Source organism: Salminus brasiliensis, chromosome 21 (genome assembly GCF_030463535.1).
Source record: "Salminus brasiliensis chromosome 21, fSalBra1.hap2, whole genome shotgun sequence".
Classification (NCBI taxonomy): domain Eukaryota; kingdom Metazoa; phylum Chordata; class Actinopteri; order Characiformes; family Bryconidae; genus Salminus; species Salminus brasiliensis.
In genome coordinates, this window is record NC_132898.1 from 22,130,790 (window position 1) to 22,153,873 (window position 23,084).

The window sequence follows — 23,084 nt, forward strand, 5'->3', positions numbered from 1 at the left end:
CAGTAACCTGATTGATCTCTGTGTCGATCAGTGTGTGCTGAATCTGTGCAGGACAGGTGTGACTTAACCTGCCTCCGAACTCCATCCTCTGACCCCATCACAACGAACACCACAACGGCAGAGTGGGCAACAGTGGGTGGAGTCATCACTTATATACAGGGTTAACATCACAGAAGGGTTGCCATAACGCCGGGTTCACATCAGAATCATCACAAACACAAAGTCACACACTTCTCACCTGAACATGTTCAAACACATTCACACACACACACACACACACACACACAGAGAGAGACAGAGAGAGAGAGAGGGAAATCAGTAATGCTTTTGATTTCAGTATTGTGTAATTCCGAGCATAACTGAGTGGTGATTAATGAGAGTGTGTGCAGGTATTGGGGGGGTGGGTTCTCCTGTTCCTCAGGTGTGTGTTATTTTCTCAGGTGTGTGTTAGGTCTCATATTTGGGCCAGGAATGCACTTGAGGCCTGCGGGACATTCTAATCATTACACAGGACACTGGTCGCCACGGCAACCACCCCTGCCAGATCCAGTCAGACCGGTCCAGTCTCTATATCCATGGCAACCAACCCGGGATAGAGACAGTGCCTTTCGTTACGTATACACACAGGGAGGTGGGGTCAACTGATGATGTCATCAGGGAGCAGAATGCTGGAACTGGATTTACTAAAAGGTACCAATAAACAAGTTAAAAACGGATGAAGAATAAACTTAAATTCATAATCTAATAAAGAAATATTTTCTTAATAAAGTCGTATATAGTGATACAGTCCGATACAGTCCTGTCGTTTATGTTTATCTAATGTTTGTGTGTATCAGTAAAGCTGCTTTTTGTTCTCCTGCTGCTGAAAGTTGACACCACTGCTGTGCTTCGATTAGTCGACTGTGGCCCACAGCACCCCCTTGTGGAGTTATTACATTTATGGCGTTTAGCTGACACTCTTATCCAGCCTGACTTACAAGGCTACTCATATTACAGAGGTGGGTCAATGTAGCGTTAATGGTCTTGCCCAGATACTCTTATTGGTGTAGCATGGATACAGAATAAATCATAATAGATACAGGAAAAAAAATCATAGTGGATTCTGAAAAATTCATAATAGATACAGAATGTGTTGAGGTGGATATGAAATCATTCTAATTAAATATTGAGTTATTCATAGTGGATACAGAATAATTAATAGGGGATACTGGATCTTTCATAGTAGACACTGAAAAGTTAATAGTAGATACATAATAATTCATATTGGATATGGAATAAGTCATATCAGATATTGAATCATTCATATTGGATATAGAATAATCCATTGTAGATACTGAATAATGTATAGTAGACACTAAATAATTTACAATGGATATAGACTCATTCATAGTAGATACTTAATATTTTATGGTGGAAAAGGAATGAATCATAGTGGGTGCTTAAAAACTCATAGTAGACACTGAATAATTCATGGTAGATACTTAATAATTAATTATGGATACAGAATAATGCATGGTGAATATTGAACTGCACCTAAAATCCTACACATTTATCTAAAGTTAGAACAGTGTCTGAAGTGAACAGAAATGTCTCTCTGTTAAAACACTGTTAGAACAGGTTCCTGACCCGGCAGGTGGAGGTGAGTGATATCAGTGGAGGCTATTATTCACTGTTTCCATCAACAGAATAAAACAGCTCCACTCCCGTGGGTTCACCTTCAGGTAAAGCTCCAGCACTTACCTGCTTCATTCCCTCACTTCCTGGAACTTCAGGAACCTAAGGAACATTCCAAAGGATCTGTTCTTCTACTGAAGTGATAAACTCAGTTCTGTTTCAGTCATGATCATTTATCTCCTGATTCTCTTCTCTGGGTTTTAGTTGATGTTGTGTTGGTTCCGCTCCTGGACGGCTTTACTGCAGGTCACTCCTCTCACTCTGGAATTGCAGTGTTTTATGTTACACCAAACATCAGGTTCATCCAAACAGAGAGGAACCCACTTCAGTTCCTCTACTGATAGGTGCTGGATGTTCTAAGAAGCTCCACTGGGTCTCTAAATCTTGCTCAGTGCTTCAGTAGTTTTCACCTCAGTATTATACAGAACCGGGACAATTCAGAGTGGGTCTTTGCCTGCTGAGATAGATCAGATAGATCTCGTTTTGCAGACAGTGTGGAAAAGATCTATTTTACCAGGCGTAGAACCATTCAAGCATTCAGAGTGACAGTCAGAAATCATAGAATTCCACCTGCTTAAACATTACAGATGCTACATTCTGCCACAGATGATATACTTACTTTTAATATCAAATTATTATTATAAATTAATATAAATTATTATTAAATTACAGTTTTACAATTATACAAAGCATGATATTTCAAATGAGCACAACTATTTACATTTCATATTTTGTATGTATTGTGTTGATGGTGTGGGTGTTGGTGGTGCTGATGGTGTTGGTGTTGACAGTGGTGTTAGTAGTGGTGTAGGTGGTGATGATGGTATTGATCATGTTGGTGGTGGTGTTGATAGTGTTGATTGTGTAAAAGGGTTTGATGGAGTTGTTGATGGTGTTGGTGGTGGTGTTGCTGACTGTGTTGATGGTGTTCATGTTTAATTGAGCGACTAATCAAATCTGGGCCTGTGTGCTGTGTCTATTGTGTGTGTGTGTTTGTTATCCTGCAGTGGGAGGAGTTGAGTGAGCTCACCTGCAGTGGGAGTGGTTTGGGGGGCGTCATTTTCTCTTGCTCTTCACACACACTTTCACACAGTCACAGTGCGGACTAGAAACACACACACGCATACCCTGTTGGAGAGAGAGCAGAAATGAAGCTGTAACACACTCACACACACTGTCTGAAGCCGTTACTCTGCAGCACCATGAAGAAAAGCTCTCTGAATTTTCTGAACCGGAAAACTCAGAACCTGTTTGACACCGGAGTCCAGATCAAACACTTTGGTAAGATCAAACAGCTTTACTTTTTAATCAAATATCAAACAGCTCTTTACTCTTTAATTAAACTGTTTTATACTTTAATTAACTAGTTTTACACTTTAATTAAACAGCTTTACTCTTTAATCAAACAACAAAGGGTTTTTCACTTTAATTAAACACCAAACAGCTTTTCTTTTTAATATAGCATCAAACAGCATTATTAATTAATCAATCATAAAGCAGTTTTACACTTTAAATATCTTTGCTCGATAATCGTCTCTGCTCTTTCTGACCTGCAGTGTGGTGATATGTGAGTCAGGTTGGTATGTGTGTGCGTCTGTGAGTTTCTGACCTTTGCTCTGGTGTCTTTCAGTAGGTTACAGCACAGCAGGGTGTGTGCAGTGTGTATAGTGTGTTGTGTATTTTAAAACTCTGAGATTTAAACTGTGATACAATTGTTTCAGTTTCAGTATTTATACTCAGACTTAGTAGTATGTATATGTAGAATTGATTGTGTCTATATTTAGGATTGATAGTGTTTATATTTGGACTTAACAGTGTTTACATTTGGAAATTTGTTGTGCATAATTATTGGATTTCCTGGCTTTTAAATATTAGAACTTGAGTACTGTTAAAGGTTCAACTTCCGGTTGAGTATTGAGTGATGGGTGTGTGATCAGAGTGAGTGGTTTCAGTGTTTTGTTTAAATGAGTGACTGCCGGAAGTCTGTAAATCGCTCAGGAGGTTTTTATATATATGAAAAATAACACTTTCTTTAGACTGATAGAGAATAGAGAATGTGACTCTGCACTGTCCTTAGCGTCCTGGAATGCAAACAAACTCCAAGCTCATCTGTAACAAACTGATCTGTGACAAGCTGATCTGTAACAAGCTGCTCTGTAACAAGCTGATCTGTAACAGGCTGATCTGTAACAAGCTGATCAGTAACAAGCTGATCTGTCACAAGCTGATCTGTCACAGGCTGATCTGTCGCAGCTATTACAAACTGACCTGTGACAAGCTCAGCTATTACAAACTGACCTGTGACAAGCTCAGCCATAACAAGCTGATCTGTGACAAGCTGATCTGTAATAGTCTGATCTGTGACAAGTTGATATGTGATGAGCTAATCTGTAACAAGCTTATGTAACGGGATGATCTATAAAGAGTTGGTCTGCCACAATTGATATCGGACAAGCCAATCTGTAATGAGATGGTCTGCGACAGGCTGATCTGTGACAAGCTCAGCTATAACAAGCTGATCTGTGATGAGCTGATCCGTAACAAGCTGGTCTGTGACAAGCTTGTCTGTAACAAGTTTATGTGTAACAGGATGATTTGTGATGAGCTGATTTGTGATGAGCTGATCTGCAATGAGCTGATCTGTAACAAGCTGATTTTTGATGAACACATTTGTACTGATCTAATCCATTACAAGCTGATCTAGGTAGCTAGAAAATTCATTTAGACATTTCATAAATGAAGAAGAACCCACAAGTAGTATATCACACAAGTAGTATATTCAAAACATTAGAGCACCATTAAAGCAATAGTTTATTTGATAAGTAAATAGATATTTAGTTAAATGTAAGTTACAGTAGGGCAAGCATCTACAAATCATCAAATATGAGTGTTGGCAGAAACTTTACAGATCAGAGGTTCTCTTTGATTGAAGAGTTCTTTTGTAAGACGTAACGATTGTTTTTCACAGAAGTGCTGAACCTACAGTATGACCTAGTCAGTGTAAACACTTCCACAGTTAGAACCCTAAAGTTCTAACTGCACAATGAAGTCAAATTAACCCACTTAAACATGCTTCCTTTCCTTTTTCAGATCTAACAGAATTTAAAATAACATTAAACTGAAAAACACAAGTAGAAAATGAATCGCCTCGATTATCCAGACGCTCTGATGTTTCAGCCAGGTGAAAGCACCTGAGCAGCTTTCATTACAGAGGAATGTTAAAAGGTTTGCTTTCATAGAAGATTCTTTTCTGCTTACGTTCTTCTATTTTTAGTTCAGGTTTTTGCACCCCTGAGAGCACAGAACCAGAGACGACTGAGAGTCTGAACATCATTTCTCCATCAAACACCATCCAGAAACAGAGTCCTGTGCAGGAGTCCTGAGTATTCTATCAGCTTCACAGTTTCAGTGCTGTTTACTCACCATTGCTGTTTGTGTGTGTGTGTGTGTGTGTGTGTTTGTTTTACAGAAAATGTAGACTTTGTGTTGGACTCTGCAGCCATTCCGGAGTCCGGCACGGCCAAAGTCAGATCCAGACCCACAGTCAAACACTTCAGCACAGTAAGTCAATTAACTTCTACCATATTTAAAAATGATCTGATCAGTTCTGGTTTTAAGTGTTATATTAAACCAGTATCCAATCCAGAAGCTGAAGTCAGATCACTGCCTTACCTTCAGATCTACACTCTCCTCTACTCATATAAATCTTACTGAAGACTTCATAAGTCTGAATGAGGAACAGGTAATCCTCCTGCTCACACAGCCAATCCTACTGGCACACCCCCTACTGTTTACTACAGTACCAACCCAACCTCTCAATAAAACACTCAGGTGTGTTTAAGGTTAAAACTAAATCCTGCAGTGTGGACAGACGGACTGTGTACTCAGGTTTAGTACACAGATGGATTTCCAAATCCCATTTTCGTTTTCAATCACAGCAGTTACCTGCCCTAATAGTTTCTAATCCCAGCATCTCCCTATCTAAGGGATTCCCAATACTAGTGGTTCTTCTGTGAATCTCTACAGTTCTAATTCTAACCCAAACCCAGTTATTACCAATGCCAGCAGTACACAATCCAAATGATTCCAAATCCTGACTGTAAACCATGCAGCTCCCAGTTTCAATGGTCTCCGATCCTCTTTACGGTTCCCAACAGTTCCCAACCTTAGTGGTTCCCAAATCACAGTATTTATCTATTCTAATGGTCCACATTCCAGCAGCTCCAGATCTTAGCTTCTAATCCCAGCAGTCCTCAATCCTAATAGTTGTCAATTCCAACAGATACCAGTCTAAACAGTTCCCAATCCTTCTATGTTGACAGTTTGAAAGGTTCTCAATCCCAGCAGTTTCTCGTAACACCAGCATCTCCCAGTCAGAATGGCTCCCAATAGTAATTGCTCTCAATCCCAGCAATTTCGATTCCTAATAATTCTCAGTGCCAGTCAGTGCCAGTGAAGAATCTCACGCACTGTACATTTTGGTGTTTTTCCTGTATTAGCACTCATGTATGTCAAATTTGCTATGGGCTGAATTTGGTACGTTAGAGAAAGGAAAACTGCAACACGCAGTGCACAGAGTCTAAAAGATACTTCTGGATTGGGAAACACGTCTGTTCGTTTTTCATATAATCATTCTGCACCAGCTACAGCACTGTCTGACCCAACACAATTACCACATCTAATCCCACATGTTGTTGCACAGATGAAATAAGAAACATGTACATGAACATGTGTTACAAACAGGGATATGTCAGGGCACTGGAGAGGAAACATGCATTTGTGCAGCGGGTAGCCTTCACTGAGCCGTGATGGAGAGGAATGAAGACTAACTTGACTGAACGGAACATTCTCCAGCTCTCAGTGTTCTACTTAATATCATCAAACTATGCATCTGTGATGGATATGAGCCAAAAACCTTCGGACAGACCTTCTAGAGACGCTTCTTTCTCCAAATGTATAACATTTAGATGTGTTATACACTCCTCACACACACACACACACACACACACACACACACACAAACAGAAGGCACAACAACCTTGACCTTTGAGCGCTGGGTGAATGAAGGAGCTGTGTTTCTGAGTGTCTCTCTGGAGCGTTAGACTCTCCATGTTGATCCATGAAGTGCTGTAACATTCCTCACATTCTTCACTGAACCACCAGAGCCTGAGAAACACACACCTGCTTTACACCTGAACTATCTAAAATGAATACCTAATCATCGCCTATATACTGTAGCTATCATCTAATGCAGTGCCGGACAGATCTCACAAAAAGTAGTCCAATGTATCTATATGGCACTTTTTAAACCCCAATGGTGTCTCATAGCAGCTTTATAGAAATCCAAACATAAAGAGCACATTAACAAGACAAATATAAAGTAGTATTCAAAATTGGACATATTTGTATTAATATTATTCTATTATTAAGTAAACACAGGAAGATGGGTAGAAAAAACTCCCTCCTGACATACGTTTGAGAAATGGTGTCTGTACCCTACAAACTCAGGTCAAGTGAGGTTTGGATGGATTTCTGCAGCTCCAGTGAGAGAGAGTGTGTGTGTGTATGGAGGAAGTGTGTTTGCAGGCTTTATGACAGGAGTGTGAAGGATGCTTTGAATGCAGCCACTTTGTTTAGGTTTAGAGGTTGGGCTGAGGTGTGGAAGTGGCTGCAGACAAACTACTGACTGCACCCTGTCACCCTCTCTCACTCACACCCAGGTGTGTCCCAAACACATTACACATGACAGAGTCAGGGCTCCAGACAGTATAATAACAAAACCTTGCGCTATTGATTGAAGCCGAAAACCTGATTTTTATAGCCTCTTCAAGCAATTCAATTCGATTCAATTTACATTTATTTGTATAGACACAAAGCAGCTGTGCAGGCATCTAGTAATAGGACAAGAGATCAACAAATCATAAAACCTTAAAATGCAAACCAGGGAAATTGAGATTTCAAAGCAAAACTAAAGCATAGAGCAAAAATGGATGAAACAGGATAGAGATAAAATACAAATTGAGAAGATTATATGATTGAAATGATTCAAAATAATCAATAAAATGGAATGAGACAAAAAAAACACAAGACAAAATATACTAAAAATAATACATTTACAGCATTTAGCAGATGCTTTTCTCCAGAGCGACTTACAAAAGTGTTTCACTGTTTGCTCAGTAAAATACCTTTAGCTAGTTTGTATAGACTAAGATGTAGAAGATACTTCTAAGCTTAGACGCTACTAAATACAAAAGTCAGTACGGAGACCACAATACTTAGCACTATACTTCGCCCAAGTACTCTCTGAAGTGATGGGTCTTCAGTCTGCGTTTAAAAACAGTGAGAGACTCTGCCATTCGGACAGCCAGGGGAAGTTCGTTTCAGTGCTTTGATGCCAAGACAGAAAAAAGCCTGGATGCTTGTCTTCCATGGGTCTTAAGGGATGGCGGGTCAAGCCGAGCCATACTTGAAGCTGGAACTCTTGGAACTGATTTTGACCATTGCCATCAAATACGGAGGGTCTGGTCAGTTCTTGGCTTTGTAGGCCAGCATCAGGGGTTTGAATCTGAAGCGGTGCAGCAGCTACAGGAAGCCAGTAAAGAGAACGCAGCAGAAAAGTTACATGGCTGAACTTAGAAGCGTTGAAGACGCTGCATTCTGGACTAGTTGCAGGGGCCTGATGGTGCGCAAAAAGGGACACCAGCCAGAAGGGAGTTGCAGTAATCAAGTCTTGAAGTGACTGAAGAAACTGAACAAGCACCTGGGTAGCATCTCTAGATAGGAAGGGTCAAATTCTCCAGATGTTGTAAAGGGAGAAACCTGCATAACCGAGTCAGATTTGCAACATGACTTAAGAAAGACAACTGATCATCCACGACTACGCCAAGGCTTCTAATGAGCTTTTAATAAACTGTTTGAAACACTGCAGTTGAAAAACTGTATCAGTATAACCTGAATGTACACTCTTCTCATATACTGAGGGCTGTTCTGTTTCTGCTGCACCTTAAAATCAACTTGTTGCTAAGAAACATTTAAACAGTAACACACTCAGAAACATTCAGGCATGATTCACCAATACAGTACTTCCACAACATGTTTCAGTGTGTGTGTGTGTGTGTGTGTGTATGAATCATAGCTAAACTGGGTGTGTTTGTTGGGAGTCACCCGCTGCACCGAATCTTGATTCATCTGCACACATCTCACAGAACAGCCCTGATTAGAGGAGTGTTTGGGTTGAGCTCACACTGCAGATGACCAACTGTGAAGGTGCATTAAAAACCTCAGAGAACCGGTTAGTTTAGTAGAGCTGGAGAGAACGTATTACCAAGGTGTGTCAAATTACTGCATTCCAATCCAGACGCACACCTATAGAAGACCTATTATATTATATTCCTTCTTATGTTAAATATTCTAGATCAATCAAGACATGTTTGTGGGACATGTCTGCAGTTAAAAGGCTAATGATAAGTTATAGGAGTTATCTGAAGAAATTGGGCTCAAGTTCAAGTTTGCCTGTACTTTTGTCCATGTTTATTGACAACAGTATGCCAAACAGTCAAAAACCGTAAGACTAGATGTGGGCAGGCATGCACAGCGCTAACTGGTGGGTGTACCTCTATTACATGTTAGCTACATTTATACAACATGGCTTATTTAGACTGAATCATGTCACAGAGGTTAGGAATTTAACAATACTTCATATTGGTAAAGCATCGTCTTCTTACCCGGGCAGGGAACTGAACCCCAGTCTATAACATGGCAGGTAGCAGGGTGACCCCTGTACCATATTAACCTTCAACATTAGCTTTGAAGCTCCAGTGCAAAGCTGAAGAAGCAAACTCTGGACACCAAACAGATATTGGCTGATTGATTACCTATAAAAACACTGTAAATTAGATTTTTTCACCCCACTATGGCCCAGCAATACTGAGAGCAAGTGAATGGAACTAAGTATCTGTGTTCTTTACCTTCTCTCTCTAGTCTGGAGATGGTGCATTGGGATTTGCAGTTCCCACCCCTACAGTTCCTGTTCTGCCGCCTCTAAACGGACCCCAGGGAGGAATAACAGGTGAGTCCACACAGCCCAAACATCCCATACAATCTCATTCATACTACTGATGCTGCATTACAGCATCTATTTGCCCAGAGATCAGCTGTAATGCCTTGCTGATTTGATTGATTATGAAATCGCCTCAAACTGCTGTTTGCTAAAGAAGCCAAAGAGCTGGTCAGGCACATCAGCAGCTATTGTAGACCTGTCCTCGGAAAGCTGACTTATTTTCACTGTAAATTACCACAATTATTGTTAAAAGCTTGGCAGTGCCACCTGCATGTGCCATTCATCCACAATCCTCCCCTAACCTGATTTTGGACATTGGATCTGTCCATAATGTCCATTATGTCCTCATATCGATCACTGTATTGTACATGGTTGTTAGTTGTTACTGCACTCACATTTCTTTGGATTTAAGTGAACAATGTCACTTTCCTCCATAAACAGGAAGCACTGAGAGACTGTGTAATGGAGGCATGATCAGTGTCGCAGACCCGGAGGAAGGAGAGATCCTGATTCCCGCTCCACCTTCTGTGGCACCTCCACCACCACCACCCCAGTTCATCCCTCCATCACCCCAATATATTCCTCCTCCACAGGAGTTCTTTGGGAATCTGGACCCACCTATTGATCTGGCAGCGCTGCAGCCACCCTCCATGCCTCCTCCCAAACCTCCATCACAAACTGGCTCCACAACAGCAGAGGAGCTGGACCTAGCCTCTATCAAGCCCCCACCTATGGCTCCTCCGAAACCTCCCAGTGACACCAACAGCCCGAGGGCCTCTGTTCCCCTCTCCAGTTCTATTAACACTGCCCAGGACATCCCAGAGTGCCCCAAATTTACTCCTCCACTGCCTCCACTGGAGAAGCCCCAATCTCCACTTCTCAAAGCCCAGAAGACACCTCCTCCAAAGCCTGTGAGGCTGTCCTCCATCTACAGTTTTGAGTCACCCCCCACCCCTACACCCTTAGCAACCCCAGCTTCCAGCTTCAACCCTCAGACCGCAGCCAAGCTCTACAGTGTGCCAAAAACAACAGTGCTCAGCAACCAAGCCGACAAGGAGACGAGGACCCAGCACATCCTGCTGCTCGAGGACTCTTCTGGGAACCCAGTTGGAGTTCACATCAATGGAAAAGCCCCTTCTTCTGTAAAGGAGAACAGTCCAGCTCAAGATCTAGTACCCCCAGTCAAGCCAGCGCGACGCAACAGCTCAGGTGTCCAGCTAGAGGAAGTAGAGGACTTGAACAAGAACTTGCCAGAAATGCTTACCAATGTAACCAACAAACCAGGTAGGACCATCAATGGGGAGCCTGCCAAATTAATTATGCCACAGGAAGTCCCAAATAAGATCCCAAGCTCTGTAAAAGGTTCCCCCAACACAGAAAGGACTCAAAATGTGCCATCTGTTCAAGAAATGAGCCAAGTTATGGAACGGCCAGCGTCTCCAAGCACAACACGCTCCTACAGTCCATTACTGAGCCGCAAGCTGCAGACCTTGCGTGGTCATGAGGGATCAACTGGGAAAGAAGCTTCTACATCTCCACTCGCCCTCCTGATGGCTGCTAAGAATCGAGACAAGCAGCGGTCAGCTGTGTCCAGGCAGAGCAGCAACAAGAGCAACAGTTCTGCTGAATCACTAAACGTTAGCATCCAACCTAACGAGACCAAGCCCAACTCCTTCACCATCATCCCAAAACCTGCTTCATCAGAAAGTGTTCATACAGAACCCAAATTAGCCATCTCAACAGAATCCAAACCCCAGAGCCCAAAGATCTCCAGACAAGAACCTTCCGTAGTCCCCCAACCCTTACTCTCCAGTAGTCCTGTGAAGCATTCCACTGACCCTACATCAACATCTCCACCAGGGCAGAAACAGGACAGTGAAGGTGCCATTCCTTTCATCCCTCCTCCACCTGAGTTTGCTAATTCTGATCCAGAAGATGAAGCTCCACCTAGCACACCTCCACCTGATCCACCTGCAAAGAGTGATGTTCGACCAGTAAGCACCCCCCCTGTCACCAATGGCCCTGCAGCTCCTCCAAAAGTCTCCAAAAGCACTCCTGCACCATCTACATCTGTTACCAGCACTGAGCCCATACTCAAAAAGGTGGTTCAAAGCAAACCTCATGCCCCACCAGCTCAGCCACCAGTTCAACTACAGTCCCAAACTCCACCACTGGCCCAAACCAAAAACCAACTTCCAGCTCCACCACCAACCCAACCTAAATTCCAATTTCCAGCACAAACCCCAGCTCAACTTAAAACCCAACCTCCAGCTCCACCAACAACTCAACCTCCAGCTCCACCAAAAACTCAACCTCCAGCTCCACCATCAACTCAACCTCCACCGCCACCAAAAACTCAACCTCCAGCTCCACCAAAAACTCAACCTCCAGCTCCACCATCAACTCAACCTCCAGCTCCACCACCAACCAAACCCAAAACCCAAATCCCGGTTCCACCCCTAGTCCAAAACAAAACCCAAGCACAAGCTCCACCACCAACTCATCCCAAAACCCAAATCCCAGTTCCACCACCAACTCATCCCAAAACGCAAATCCCAGTTCCACCCCTAGTCCAAAACAAAACCCAAACACAAGCTCCACCACCAACTCATCCCAAAACCCAAATCTCACCTCAGACCCCACCTTCTGTCTCCGCCAGCCAGGCCACCCTCCTTAGCATCCTGCAAAAGAAGATGCTAGAAATGGACTCCAAGTTCACTCCAGTGCCAGAGGCAGATTCCAGCGGAGATGACTGGAACTCCCCCCTGTCCGACGATGACGGGGCGAAGAGTCCTCCCGTAAAAAACACAGCTAAAGCTAAGAATGCCACCTTGCCTGTGCAGACACAAACCCTAGACATGAAAGAACTGGAGAACAAAGTGGCCAAGAAAGCTCAGGACCTAGCTGCTAAATCACCACCCAGGTACAGTACACCCTGCACATCCACTTAGCTAGAGAACCACTGGTGCAGCTCAGTTACATGCATGTAGTGTAAATACAAGCACAATGTTTTACCTGAATGTTCGAAATACCATTTATATAAAAATGTAAAATTATTTTTTTTTCTGTCCTGTTGTTTAGCAACGCCTCTCACTCCAAACATCAATTTGGTATGACGTTCACCGTTAGGCCTGGAACCAAACAGCCCATCACTCCTGTGATAAAGACAGACTGACCATGGTCAGAACCTTTCAGAACGTGTGAGAAGATGCTGTTTCTTGCTTAGTGCCTGTACATAAAGTTAATATGTTGGAACCTTACGTAGGACTGTGCAACGGTTCCCACACAGATAAAGGAGGTTCTACACTGAAAAGGAGCTTCAATGGACTCTCCCCAGTAGTGGGAATAATTGGACCTCATGAAAATCTATCCTTGCAGTTTTCCCGCGGAACAGCAGGTGTTTTGTGCCGGTTGCTGTATTGAATTTCTCCTCTATGTGTGTGTGTGTATGTGTGCGCGCCAAAGCCTAGGCCGGATTTGTCCTCTGCAAGTCTTACACACTTGGCTGCTTCCTTATCTGTGGGTAAACAGCACACACCGCCGACCATGTCTTAAAATGGACCCTGTGTAAATCAGGACTATGTACCGTCGCCTTCAGGGCCTCATGCAGGTCATACTATTCTGCTGAACTTTGTTGCTTGTCCAGCTGCTGCTAGAACCTCCACAAAGCCTGGAAATGAACTGGAGGACACATGTACATAGCTACGAAACACAGGGTGAAGGGTATGCTCTGTTTGTGTACAGAAATACAAACACACCACACTTAAGCAAGTGCCATAACCTTCTCTGAGAGGAACCCTATCACAGTGTAAGGAACCGGACTGGAGAACTAATTTAATTCTTTTCCATTTTAAAAGATTTTTGTGAGTGAAATCATCTGAAATCTAGTTGATATCACTAACATCTCTCATTCTGAGTTTGTTGTAAGATTGTTCAACTTTTTAGACATTAATTGCTTGGAAGTTATTTACAGAGTGTTTTCAGTGCTATATAGAACCATTTCTAAAAGATTATAGAAAGAAAAAAGCTTCCCTGGTAATTAAAGAACGATTTTGATGAGTTGGCACAATAACAATTTTTGTGGATGATATATTGTCCCGGAAATAATTAAAGCTAATTTTATGCCACCGATATACTGAAAATGTAATAGCTTAATAAGGTAATTACACCCTTTTTTTCTGTTTTTGGTCATTCCTACTGCCTGACGAAGTTGCCATATTTTTAAAAGACATCTATTCGCTTAGAGTAACTCGCCTTCATCCATCACAGTCCACTCTGGATGGACTGTTATTGGTGCGTGTACTGCACGTGTTCTACACCATAGATGGCGCTGCTGCTCCCAGATTCAAGCCCCCACAAAGAGAAGACATGTAGGGCTCACATGGGTGGAACATGGGCTCTGAGTAGGTTTGTATTTGCGTTGTTACTGGGACCCAGTTGGTCTTCCCGAATGGGCTTCATTGTTACAGCTCACCTTAATCTCACATGGGTCCCATTTAGGTCCTGTATGAAGTGTACAACCCAGATGGAGCCCATGTTTAACCCCTTCTGGTCCAATCACTGACCCTGGTGGGCATTCATATGTGGGATCCAGTTGGGCTACCCAAACAGGCTCCACATATACATGTTAGCTGTGGAGTGACTGGCTGAAACATGCAAATAAATGCAATGGGCAACACTGAGGTCAGCCAAATTGAGGTCATGCTCATATAAGTCGATGAAGTAATTATGGTGATAGGCCTAGTTGTCATGGTTCTATATAGATCAAATGCATTTGCTAAAGAACATTTTAGGAGTGTAATAGCAGATGCATTTGTTTGTTTTAAATATCAAGTCAAGACAAGCAAGAAGGAGTAAAACTGAAATGAAAAAAAAAAATCTTCTACATGGATTAGATTTGAGATGATTTCACTCATGTTCCTGTAGAAGTCTACTTGTTTTGTACATATACGCACAAACGGTTACAGGAGAACAGTTCTTCATAAACTCTGCAGAGCCGCTCAGCTCAAGGTTCAGAATTCGGCTTGGTTTGTTTTCTGACAGCTGAAGGAAGAGAAGTAGGAATAGTCAGGGACAGAAGCTCTTCAACTGGAAGCCGTTTAGCTCTTTTCTACAGACCTCTACGCCCTTGTGTTTATAAAAGGCGCTTATTATTATTATTGCTTTAATATTATCTTATTTACATTTAAAAAGATGCTGCTACAGAAAATACAGTACTTTATTACAGCACTGCTGAAAAGGATCTCCCCGAGAAACCTGCACCAGAACAGCCGGACTGTAAATAATGGAATATTATCTGGAACAGGAGCAGGGCTCGGCTGTACCACATGTACATAAGTTTAAACATGGCTACTTATACAGTAACTTATAAACTACACTCACAGAGCTTTTAGTTAGTAACTATAACAGAACTGACCAGATTTGATCAATGCCAGAAAACAAACAAACAGTAACTACGTGTTCAGTTTTATTCAAGTTCAGCTGTAACAATCTGATGTATACAGTGCAGTGTGTTCGTTTCCATGGCCATGTGTTAAATGACTGGATCTGAGCTAGTTCTGGCATCAGTTCCCATTAGTGAGTGTTACTGACTCAGATAGGACTGAGGGACGGGTTCTGTAGCTGAATTTAGTAAAAACCCCAGTGTGAGACTAACTAGTATAAAACAAAGAGCTCAGTAAACACTTGGCACACACTTCAGTATGGTGATGTCCAGTCCAGTTCTCCAGTAGCAGTGGCAGACGAATGAAGAACAAGCAACATGCATATTACAGATATTAAAGGGAAGAAATATATATTTGTACACAATTTGTTCTGTTTATTCAATGGTTCAGTATAAGAATATAAAGGGTTAGGGAAAAATCATTAGAATAATAATAAAAATAAAAAAAAACATCACATCACCTGTATGTTTGTGTATGTGTGTGGTTTGTTTGTGAAAGATCAGAGCAAGTGTTACTGAACTGCAGAAGAGGGGAGAGGAGGTGAATAGTGTCTGGTTACACAGCTTTAATGAGGCTCAGGTTCAGCTGCTCTGCTCACACTGCTCACCCTGTTGGTTCTTTGAGCGATGCCACAGAAGAACCACTATTTCATTTCAATAAGGAACTATGTTTGTAAAAGAGGTGTGTGAGTATAAAAAACCTTTGAAAGATCTAAAGAACCTTCACTCGATGTAAAGTTTCTTTGCCAATATAAAGGTTCTTCACATCTCTCTAGAGGTTGTAAATTCAGTTCTGCTGTGTCAGTGACTCCACCTCTACTGACCTCTACCTGAGTGAGGATTTTCCCCCTCTGTTACGTAGCGCTGGGAATGGGGAATGTTGGCAGGGACACTGGTTTCTACCCTGTGTACACCTTACTAAGCACCACCTCCTACATGCATGTTTTAGATGTGCTGAGTTGGTGTGTGATGTGTGTAAACACCAAGGACCTGAAGCAGTCAGTAAAGACGCAGAGTAACACTTGAGTAACAGACTCCTTTACTGCACTAACTAACGAAGTGGAAACTTGCATATAACACACACACACACACACAGGGATAAGTGCACTGTTTGCATGTTAAATGTAGCTGTGGATGTGTGGGGGTTAGATATGGTGAACATACACAGTTTACATAAGAGAACCAGAGAACCCCACAGAGTTAACTAGTCTGTGTGAGCACCTTTGTGTGTGTTTATGTAGTAGTTTTTGGGGTATCCTAGGTGGTTGCCATGGTGTTGCTAAGTGTCTGCTACAGTATCCCAGGTGGTTGCTATGGTATATTGGGTGGATGCTAATTGTCCGCTGATCCAAACACAATTACAGTATTAAAGGCAAAAGCTGACTTCTGATCAGCCGAAGAATGTGATAAGCAGGCAAATACAGTAAAACTACACACACACACACAGACTTTACAGAGCTTACAACTAACCCTAGAGAACCAGAAAACCCCACAGTCGGGTTACAGGTCTGAGTGAGTATGTGTAAATGTGTGTTTATGCAGTAGCTTTCTGGTCCACGTTGTGCTGCAGCACCTGGTGGTCCCATCCTGCTGTTGTCAGAACATCAGAGCCGCCAGGAACCCAGCATACACCTCGCACAAAGTCCTGATGCCTGACGTCACGGTATCTGCATGCATACACACACAAATACAAAGTCAACACACAAATAAAATGCTGGCAAATCCATGCCCAGGAAGTAAAAAAAAAAAATCCACCCCCAAAAAACAATCCACCCCAAAAGGGGTTTGTTCCAAACTGCCTGGGAAATTCAGCTGCATTCACTTCAGTTAATTTACATCAGTACAGTACTACAGTTAAAAAAACAAGTATTACTTAAGACTTACATGTAGTGCTGCATATCGTTTTAGCATAGTCAAAACTTCCACTGTTCTCACTGTACATGACATATCTACCAGAGGCAAATAATCCCAGTAATTTTTTCTCAGCCCAGTAATTTCGGACACACTGAGTACACTATGAATATTATGATGTGATGGCTCATTGACATCTTATGAAAATTCCTGTATTTTTTAAAAGAAATTGCATATTGTGCAGCTTTACTAACATGGTGCAGAAATTTAGGCAGATAAATGCAGACTAAAGTCAAAATATTAGTATTTAAATAATCATTCATCAAATTCTGTAAAAACAGATTAAAGCATAGTCCTAGAGAAAACTGCACTGCCAATGCTGAATCACCAGTAGAGACCCCCCCCCCCAGTATTGTTTGGAACTGAGCACTGAGATCAGATCAATCAGATGCTTAAACATTAAAAAAAACACACTGAATTGAATATGGGAACAATAGCAATACTATTACTAATAACACTGCATAGATTAAACATGCATCTCAATTAAAGAACTGCTTTGTCAGTTACAGTAAGCTGCCAGCAGAGGGACTCGTTATGATGCTACAGTTCAGTATGACTGGACAGCCAATCAGGAGCTGCCTCTATACTCACATTTCTCTAAGCTGTGCGTTCACCACGGCAACAGAGCAGTCATCACTAACTGACGCCAGCAGAGGAGAACTGCACAGACAGACAGACAGATACACACACACACAAACACTGATTAAGGATGACATTAATAAAGTCTACATAAATAGAAGCAAACTACATTCCATTAACGTTCTCATATCCCTCACCCCTGATCTCCAAATACTGCGTGTGAGAATGTATCAACCAAAAACATGCCAAATTCATTTCTACACTAACCTCTCTTCATCCCTTACAGTTAAACACACTGTACCTTTAATACTGATATACGGAAATTAGCTCTGTTCCGAAGTTAGCGTCAAATGTCAGCGGACACAATGAGGCTTCAGTATAAATGGGCGGGGCTAAACCAATGAACAGGCATTCATGTGTCACGTTTTGTAGTTGTGAAACAAACATGACAAATTCAAAATTATAAAACTAATTTAGTTTCCATAAATGCAACATACTGAGCAGAAAGTGAACAGTATGTTTTAATCGTTTACAGTGTTTACATCTAATTTATGCCAATTCATTCTTGAGAAAAGCCCATCAAACAGTCTACGTCACATTCATGATGTGTTTATAAATGGAGAGTGATTCACATCTCTGCTCGTATAATGATGGATCCCACTGTCCTTTTAAACTGAACAAGTCCCAAATAAGAAAACACTGTTGAATGTCAGAATCTTTGTTAAAACTCCGTAAATGGCCCAAGAGGCCCAATGCGTCTTCCCAGCTATGAGCACTTTAACACAATACAGCAATAGCAACTGCCTCCACAACTGGCTGGTGTGTGTTTGTGTGCGAGCACCTGTGTGAAGAGAAAGTGAGTCCAGTTACTCTGCGTTTGTGTGTGTTCATTGTCTGCGCGCTCCCTGCAGACTGGAAATCCACAAGAGTCACCCTGCCCAGTTCATCACCTACACAGATAGACAGACAAGCATATATACAAGATTCACATCTCCTCACATACAGAAATGCAGTTCTGTTAAACACACTGGTGTGGAGCAATGTAGACAGTGTAATTATGGGTGATGTAGTTTTGTACAATGGAAGTTTAGTACTATGTAAGAGACGATGAATGAGTGCTTTAATGGGGGGGGGGTGAATAGGGCTAAATGGTTTCTAATGGTAATGGTGTTTCTAGTCTAGTCCTGACTACTGAGTGCTGTATAGTGTACAGGATTGTGTGAGATGTAGTTTTGTGCAGTACCATATGCGATTGTGGTGGCCTTATGAGGGTCCCATGCAACAGCAGTTGGACAGCAGCTGGGGGAGACCACATCTGAAACAAACAAACACACACACACACACACACACACTAATCTGTATTAACACAGTCAAAGTACCTCTGGAGCAATTAAACTAACTGGATCAGGAATGTGGCAAGTAGAGTGTTCATATGCAGATGTAGCAGCACCCCCTGCTGTCAAGACTGTTTAACTGCAATTCTGTATTGTAAACCCACTATTAATTACAGACGCAGCAGAGAGATTAAAATTCACATCAGAGCACCACTTTAAAGCATCTGCCCACTGACTTCTATTATCAGTCAGGTTTAGAGTCAGTGTGTTTTTGCTCTGAGAGAAGCAAGCGTGTTGCGGTCTGCGGTGATGGCCCTTATGCTGCTGCAGGTGTTGCAGGGTTTTGTAGAAACAGCACAACCTCTTCACAGTGAAGCTGAAAGGGGGCGTAGCTTACCCACCCTAATTTATTCGCTCTGTAAGGAGACTGAGACGAAACCCATAAATTCCTAGTAAATAAACTTCCTCTTCAAACTACGACCAAGCACACACTACTCCACATCACCACCCTGATCAAGCACTTCTATGTTTGAGTTGCAGTGATGGAGATATGGTGTGTGTGCATGTGTATGTGAGAGAGTGATAATTATCAGCCTTCACTCAAAGCTCTGATGTCAGAACAAAAATAAACACTTCTCTATTCAATGAGGTTTACATTGAGCATGTACAAAAGCAGTGTGTGCGCGCGAGAGCAGTGCGTGTGTGTAAAAGCAGTGTTTACCTAATCGAGAGGCAGGTTTGGGTTTCCTGCGATCCCATAGCAACAAACGCCCATCCTGCAGCACAAGCATCAATAATAATAATGCTAACATTAATAATTCACATCCTTTACAGAGAGACACTTCTGTACATTTTTATAGTTACTGTTTATTTTCCAAATAGTTGAATTGAGTAAAAGGCATAAAACATCAAATGTGGGGTGTGCTGTGCAAAAGTAATGTACTTTATTCTCTATCCTCGACATGTAAACATCCAGATAACTCTAAAGAGCTCTAAAGAACAAAATTCAACAATGTAGTGGACAATTTCAGGCATCGTTATTCGTGTGATCTCACTGCTGTGCAGAACAGTGATCTGAACTTTGGCCTTCATCAGAGATGCTTCGCAAAAATCTTCAAATCAAACAACACAGTGGATTATGGGAATTCCACATCCATCTAGTTTTTTTTTCTTTTTAGACACCACTACAACATGGCAGGACCCCAAAGTAGCGCACTATATGGTGAATGAGACACAGGTTCGGACACAGCTCAAATTTTATTTTCTAATCTGTTGAATGATGCTGACCTGAGCACAGGAGAGGAAGAGGGAGTCGTCTGTTGGGCTGCAGCACACGCTGTTCACTGGCATGGAGTGAGCTACACACACACACACACACACACACACACACACACACACGGAATTTGAGTTTATATGCATACATAAATGTGTGCATAAATGATGGGTGTATATTTTATTTATATATTCATCAACTTTTATTTGAAATATCTGTATTAAAAACTATTGTGGTCACTTATTTTATCATTGTATTTTTGTTGTTTTTGACATTACAGTCATAAAGCTACACTGAATCGAGAATCTCAAACAGACTGTTTGTGACTTTGTCGTTATCTACAGACGGGAGTGGACTATGGGTAAATCAGGAGTTCAGTCAGTATTCTCACCGTTGTAGCTGCTGATCACAGTCTCCTGACTCAGATCCCAAACTTTAATCCTAAAACACAGAAGAGTCCTTTTAACATAATTATAGAACAATTAAAGCTATAGTATCAAACAGTGTCTCATTTAAATTCCCTGTTCCACCTCAAATGGTACAGCGACCCCATTTAAGGTGGAACAGAGAATTCCAATAAGAAGCCAATTTCTGCTCAACTGGGGCAAGTTATTATTTAAGAATGCCGTTGGCTCCAGCTCTATGTTTACTCAAAATTAGCCTCGTAGCTCCAGTGCTAATGATTGCGCCTTCTGCTGACCTGCAGTCCATGCTGCTGCTGACTGCATGGCAGGCGCCTGCCGTCGGACTGATCGCTGTGACAACGTGATCATGCTCGTGGTGAGTAAACCTGTTGACCAGCAGGCGCTCGTCCTCTGCCAGTTCCCATAATTCAACAGCACCTACACAAATACACAGTTTTTTCAACTAAAAAATAGAAGTCATCATCATCAATTAACATGAATAATCACTCAGCCCAGATGCAGTCGATCAGCCAAGACACTTTTGTTGATGAAGAGACTGGTGACCATCTGGATCCAGTATTTTTATAAACACTGTTGTAAGTTAAAGAAGCACATGTCGACACCAAATGCATCTTGACTGTTCGACTGAATCCAGGATCATGTTGGTTTGATTTTTTACTCATCAGATGAAATCATAGGTATAAAATTGTCCCCTATGCTCACCCGAGTCTGACGCCAGGACAATGGTTTTGTTGGTGAGCCACTCAGCATGGGTGACTCCTGCCTCGGTTTGAACCCCTGCCTTACAGTAACCTTCATTAGGGGCGAGCTTAGCATCACTGAACACCCAGAGAGAACCGAGCCAACACCGACCCGTCAGACCGGATGCTCCCAACAACAGAGTACCATCTGTGTGAGTGAGAGAGAGAGTAAGAGAAAGATACAAACAAATAGCACAAGATCTGAACATCACTTTAAAGAGCTTATATCCTTTATTTACACTTCATGGACAGAAATATTGGGAACCATGGTCAAATTAATCACTAAATATTTTGTTCACAAATGCTCTTCTAAATGCATGGACAAAAATTCTCACAGGCACACTCCATAATCTTGTACAAAGCCTTCCGAGCTAAGTGGAAGCAGTTATTGCTGCAAAGGGGGCAACCAACTCAATATTAAGGCCTATGGATTTAGAACAGATATCAAAAAGCTGTAGGTGTAATGTGTAAATAGACAGTACTCGTCTATATGAGTGTATTTCTATTTGACGCTGCCACCCTGTTCTTCCATGCACACTTTATGAAAAAACACTGCTGCTAAAATACTGTATTACTGTTCGTTTGTAACTGTTGTGTACATACGTTATAGCTATACACACTTAGTTTATATGTCTTGTCACATATATCTGCACCTTGTCCTCACCACACACATTCAGTACTGAGCACTATGTCGGTGTTGCACCGCCCTGTCTCTTTATTGTAGCATGTCTGTGCTATTTACTGTATTGCTTTTTGCTCTATTTGCACACTTGCATGATGTAGCACTAATGTTGATGTGTTGCTGGTTCTGGAGAAACGTCCATTACTTCCTACGTGTAACTCACACACACACACACACACACACACACACACACACACACACACACACACACACACACACACTCTCTCTCTCTCTCTCTCTCTCTCTCTCTCTCACACACACACACACACACACACACACACACACACACACACACACACACACACACACACACACACTGTGTAGTAGCTTGTGTTGTAATTCTGCCCAGGTGTGCAGTGTGTAGTATGTAGTTAGCTACCTGTCCTGTACTGTAGTGTCTCGAGGTGTCTCTCCATGCACGCGGGCGCGCTCGCGGGACACCAGCGGCTCTCCGTCAGCATCCTGCAGATGAGCGTTTCTGTCTCTGTGCTGTTTGTTTGTTTGTTTGTTTGTCTGTTTGCCTGGTTGCCTGTCTGATTGTTGGTGAGTCTATCTGCTCCGCGTGAATGAATGGAGAAGCGTGCACGCGCCTCTGAGATGCACTTCCGCTTCCGGATACACAACGCAACTTTAAAAAATATTAAATAGAAAATAAATCAAATTCGACTGATCTTTATCAACTCATCTTCACAATAACAACAATAATAATAATAATTATTATTATTATTATTGTTGTTGTTATTAATAATAATACAATCTGTTTTAGTCGGCAGTTATGGTTATTTGCGAGTTCAATCCTTACACTTAATTAAATTAAATTAAATATCATATTTTATTTATTTTAAATACCTGCTCATATACAACATCACGAACCTTTATGTTTTGAGGTTTGTAGAATATATGAGAAATATAGCGTCCAACGGCGTTCACAGCACGAACAGCGTCAAAATAAAAGTCTCTAATG

The 23,084-nt window shown here is 41.9% G+C and overlaps 2 protein-coding genes across 3 annotated transcripts; one reads left to right on the plus strand and one right to left on the minus strand.

The window, feature by feature from the left end:
* Positions 1-555: 555 nt before the first annotated feature.
* On the plus strand, positions 556-15,642 carry LOC140543217 (uncharacterized). 2 transcript variants are annotated; one of them, XM_072666269.1, is made up of 5 exons: positions 556-690; positions 5,144-5,235; positions 9,655-9,742; positions 10,175-12,656; positions 12,815-15,642. In XM_072666269.1, the coding sequence occupies exons 1-5, from the start codon at positions 645-647 to the stop codon at positions 12,906-12,908; spliced, it is 2,802 nt and encodes a 933-aa protein (XP_072522370.1). In that variant the 5' UTR covers positions 556-644; the 3' UTR covers positions 12,909-15,642. The 2 variants fall into 2 exon arrangements, with proteins under 2 accessions (XP_072522370.1, XP_072522369.1); XM_072666268.1 differs by lacking the exon at positions 556-690 and adding an exon at positions 2,715-2,955.
* wdr77 (WD repeat domain 77) lies at positions 15,529-22,712 on the minus strand. The gene is made up of 10 exons (XM_072666270.1): positions 22,500-22,712; positions 21,401-21,586; positions 20,974-21,115; positions 20,665-20,714; positions 20,288-20,358; positions 19,722-19,776; positions 18,910-18,981; positions 18,508-18,616; positions 17,679-17,747; positions 15,529-16,843 (listed from the first exon to the last, which is right to left on the minus strand). The coding sequence occupies exons 1-10, from the start codon at positions 22,579-22,581 to the stop codon at positions 16,711-16,713; spliced, it is 969 nt and encodes a 322-aa protein (XP_072522371.1). The 5' UTR covers positions 22,582-22,712; the 3' UTR covers positions 15,529-16,710.
* Between the last annotated feature and the right edge of the window lie 372 nt (positions 22,713-23,084).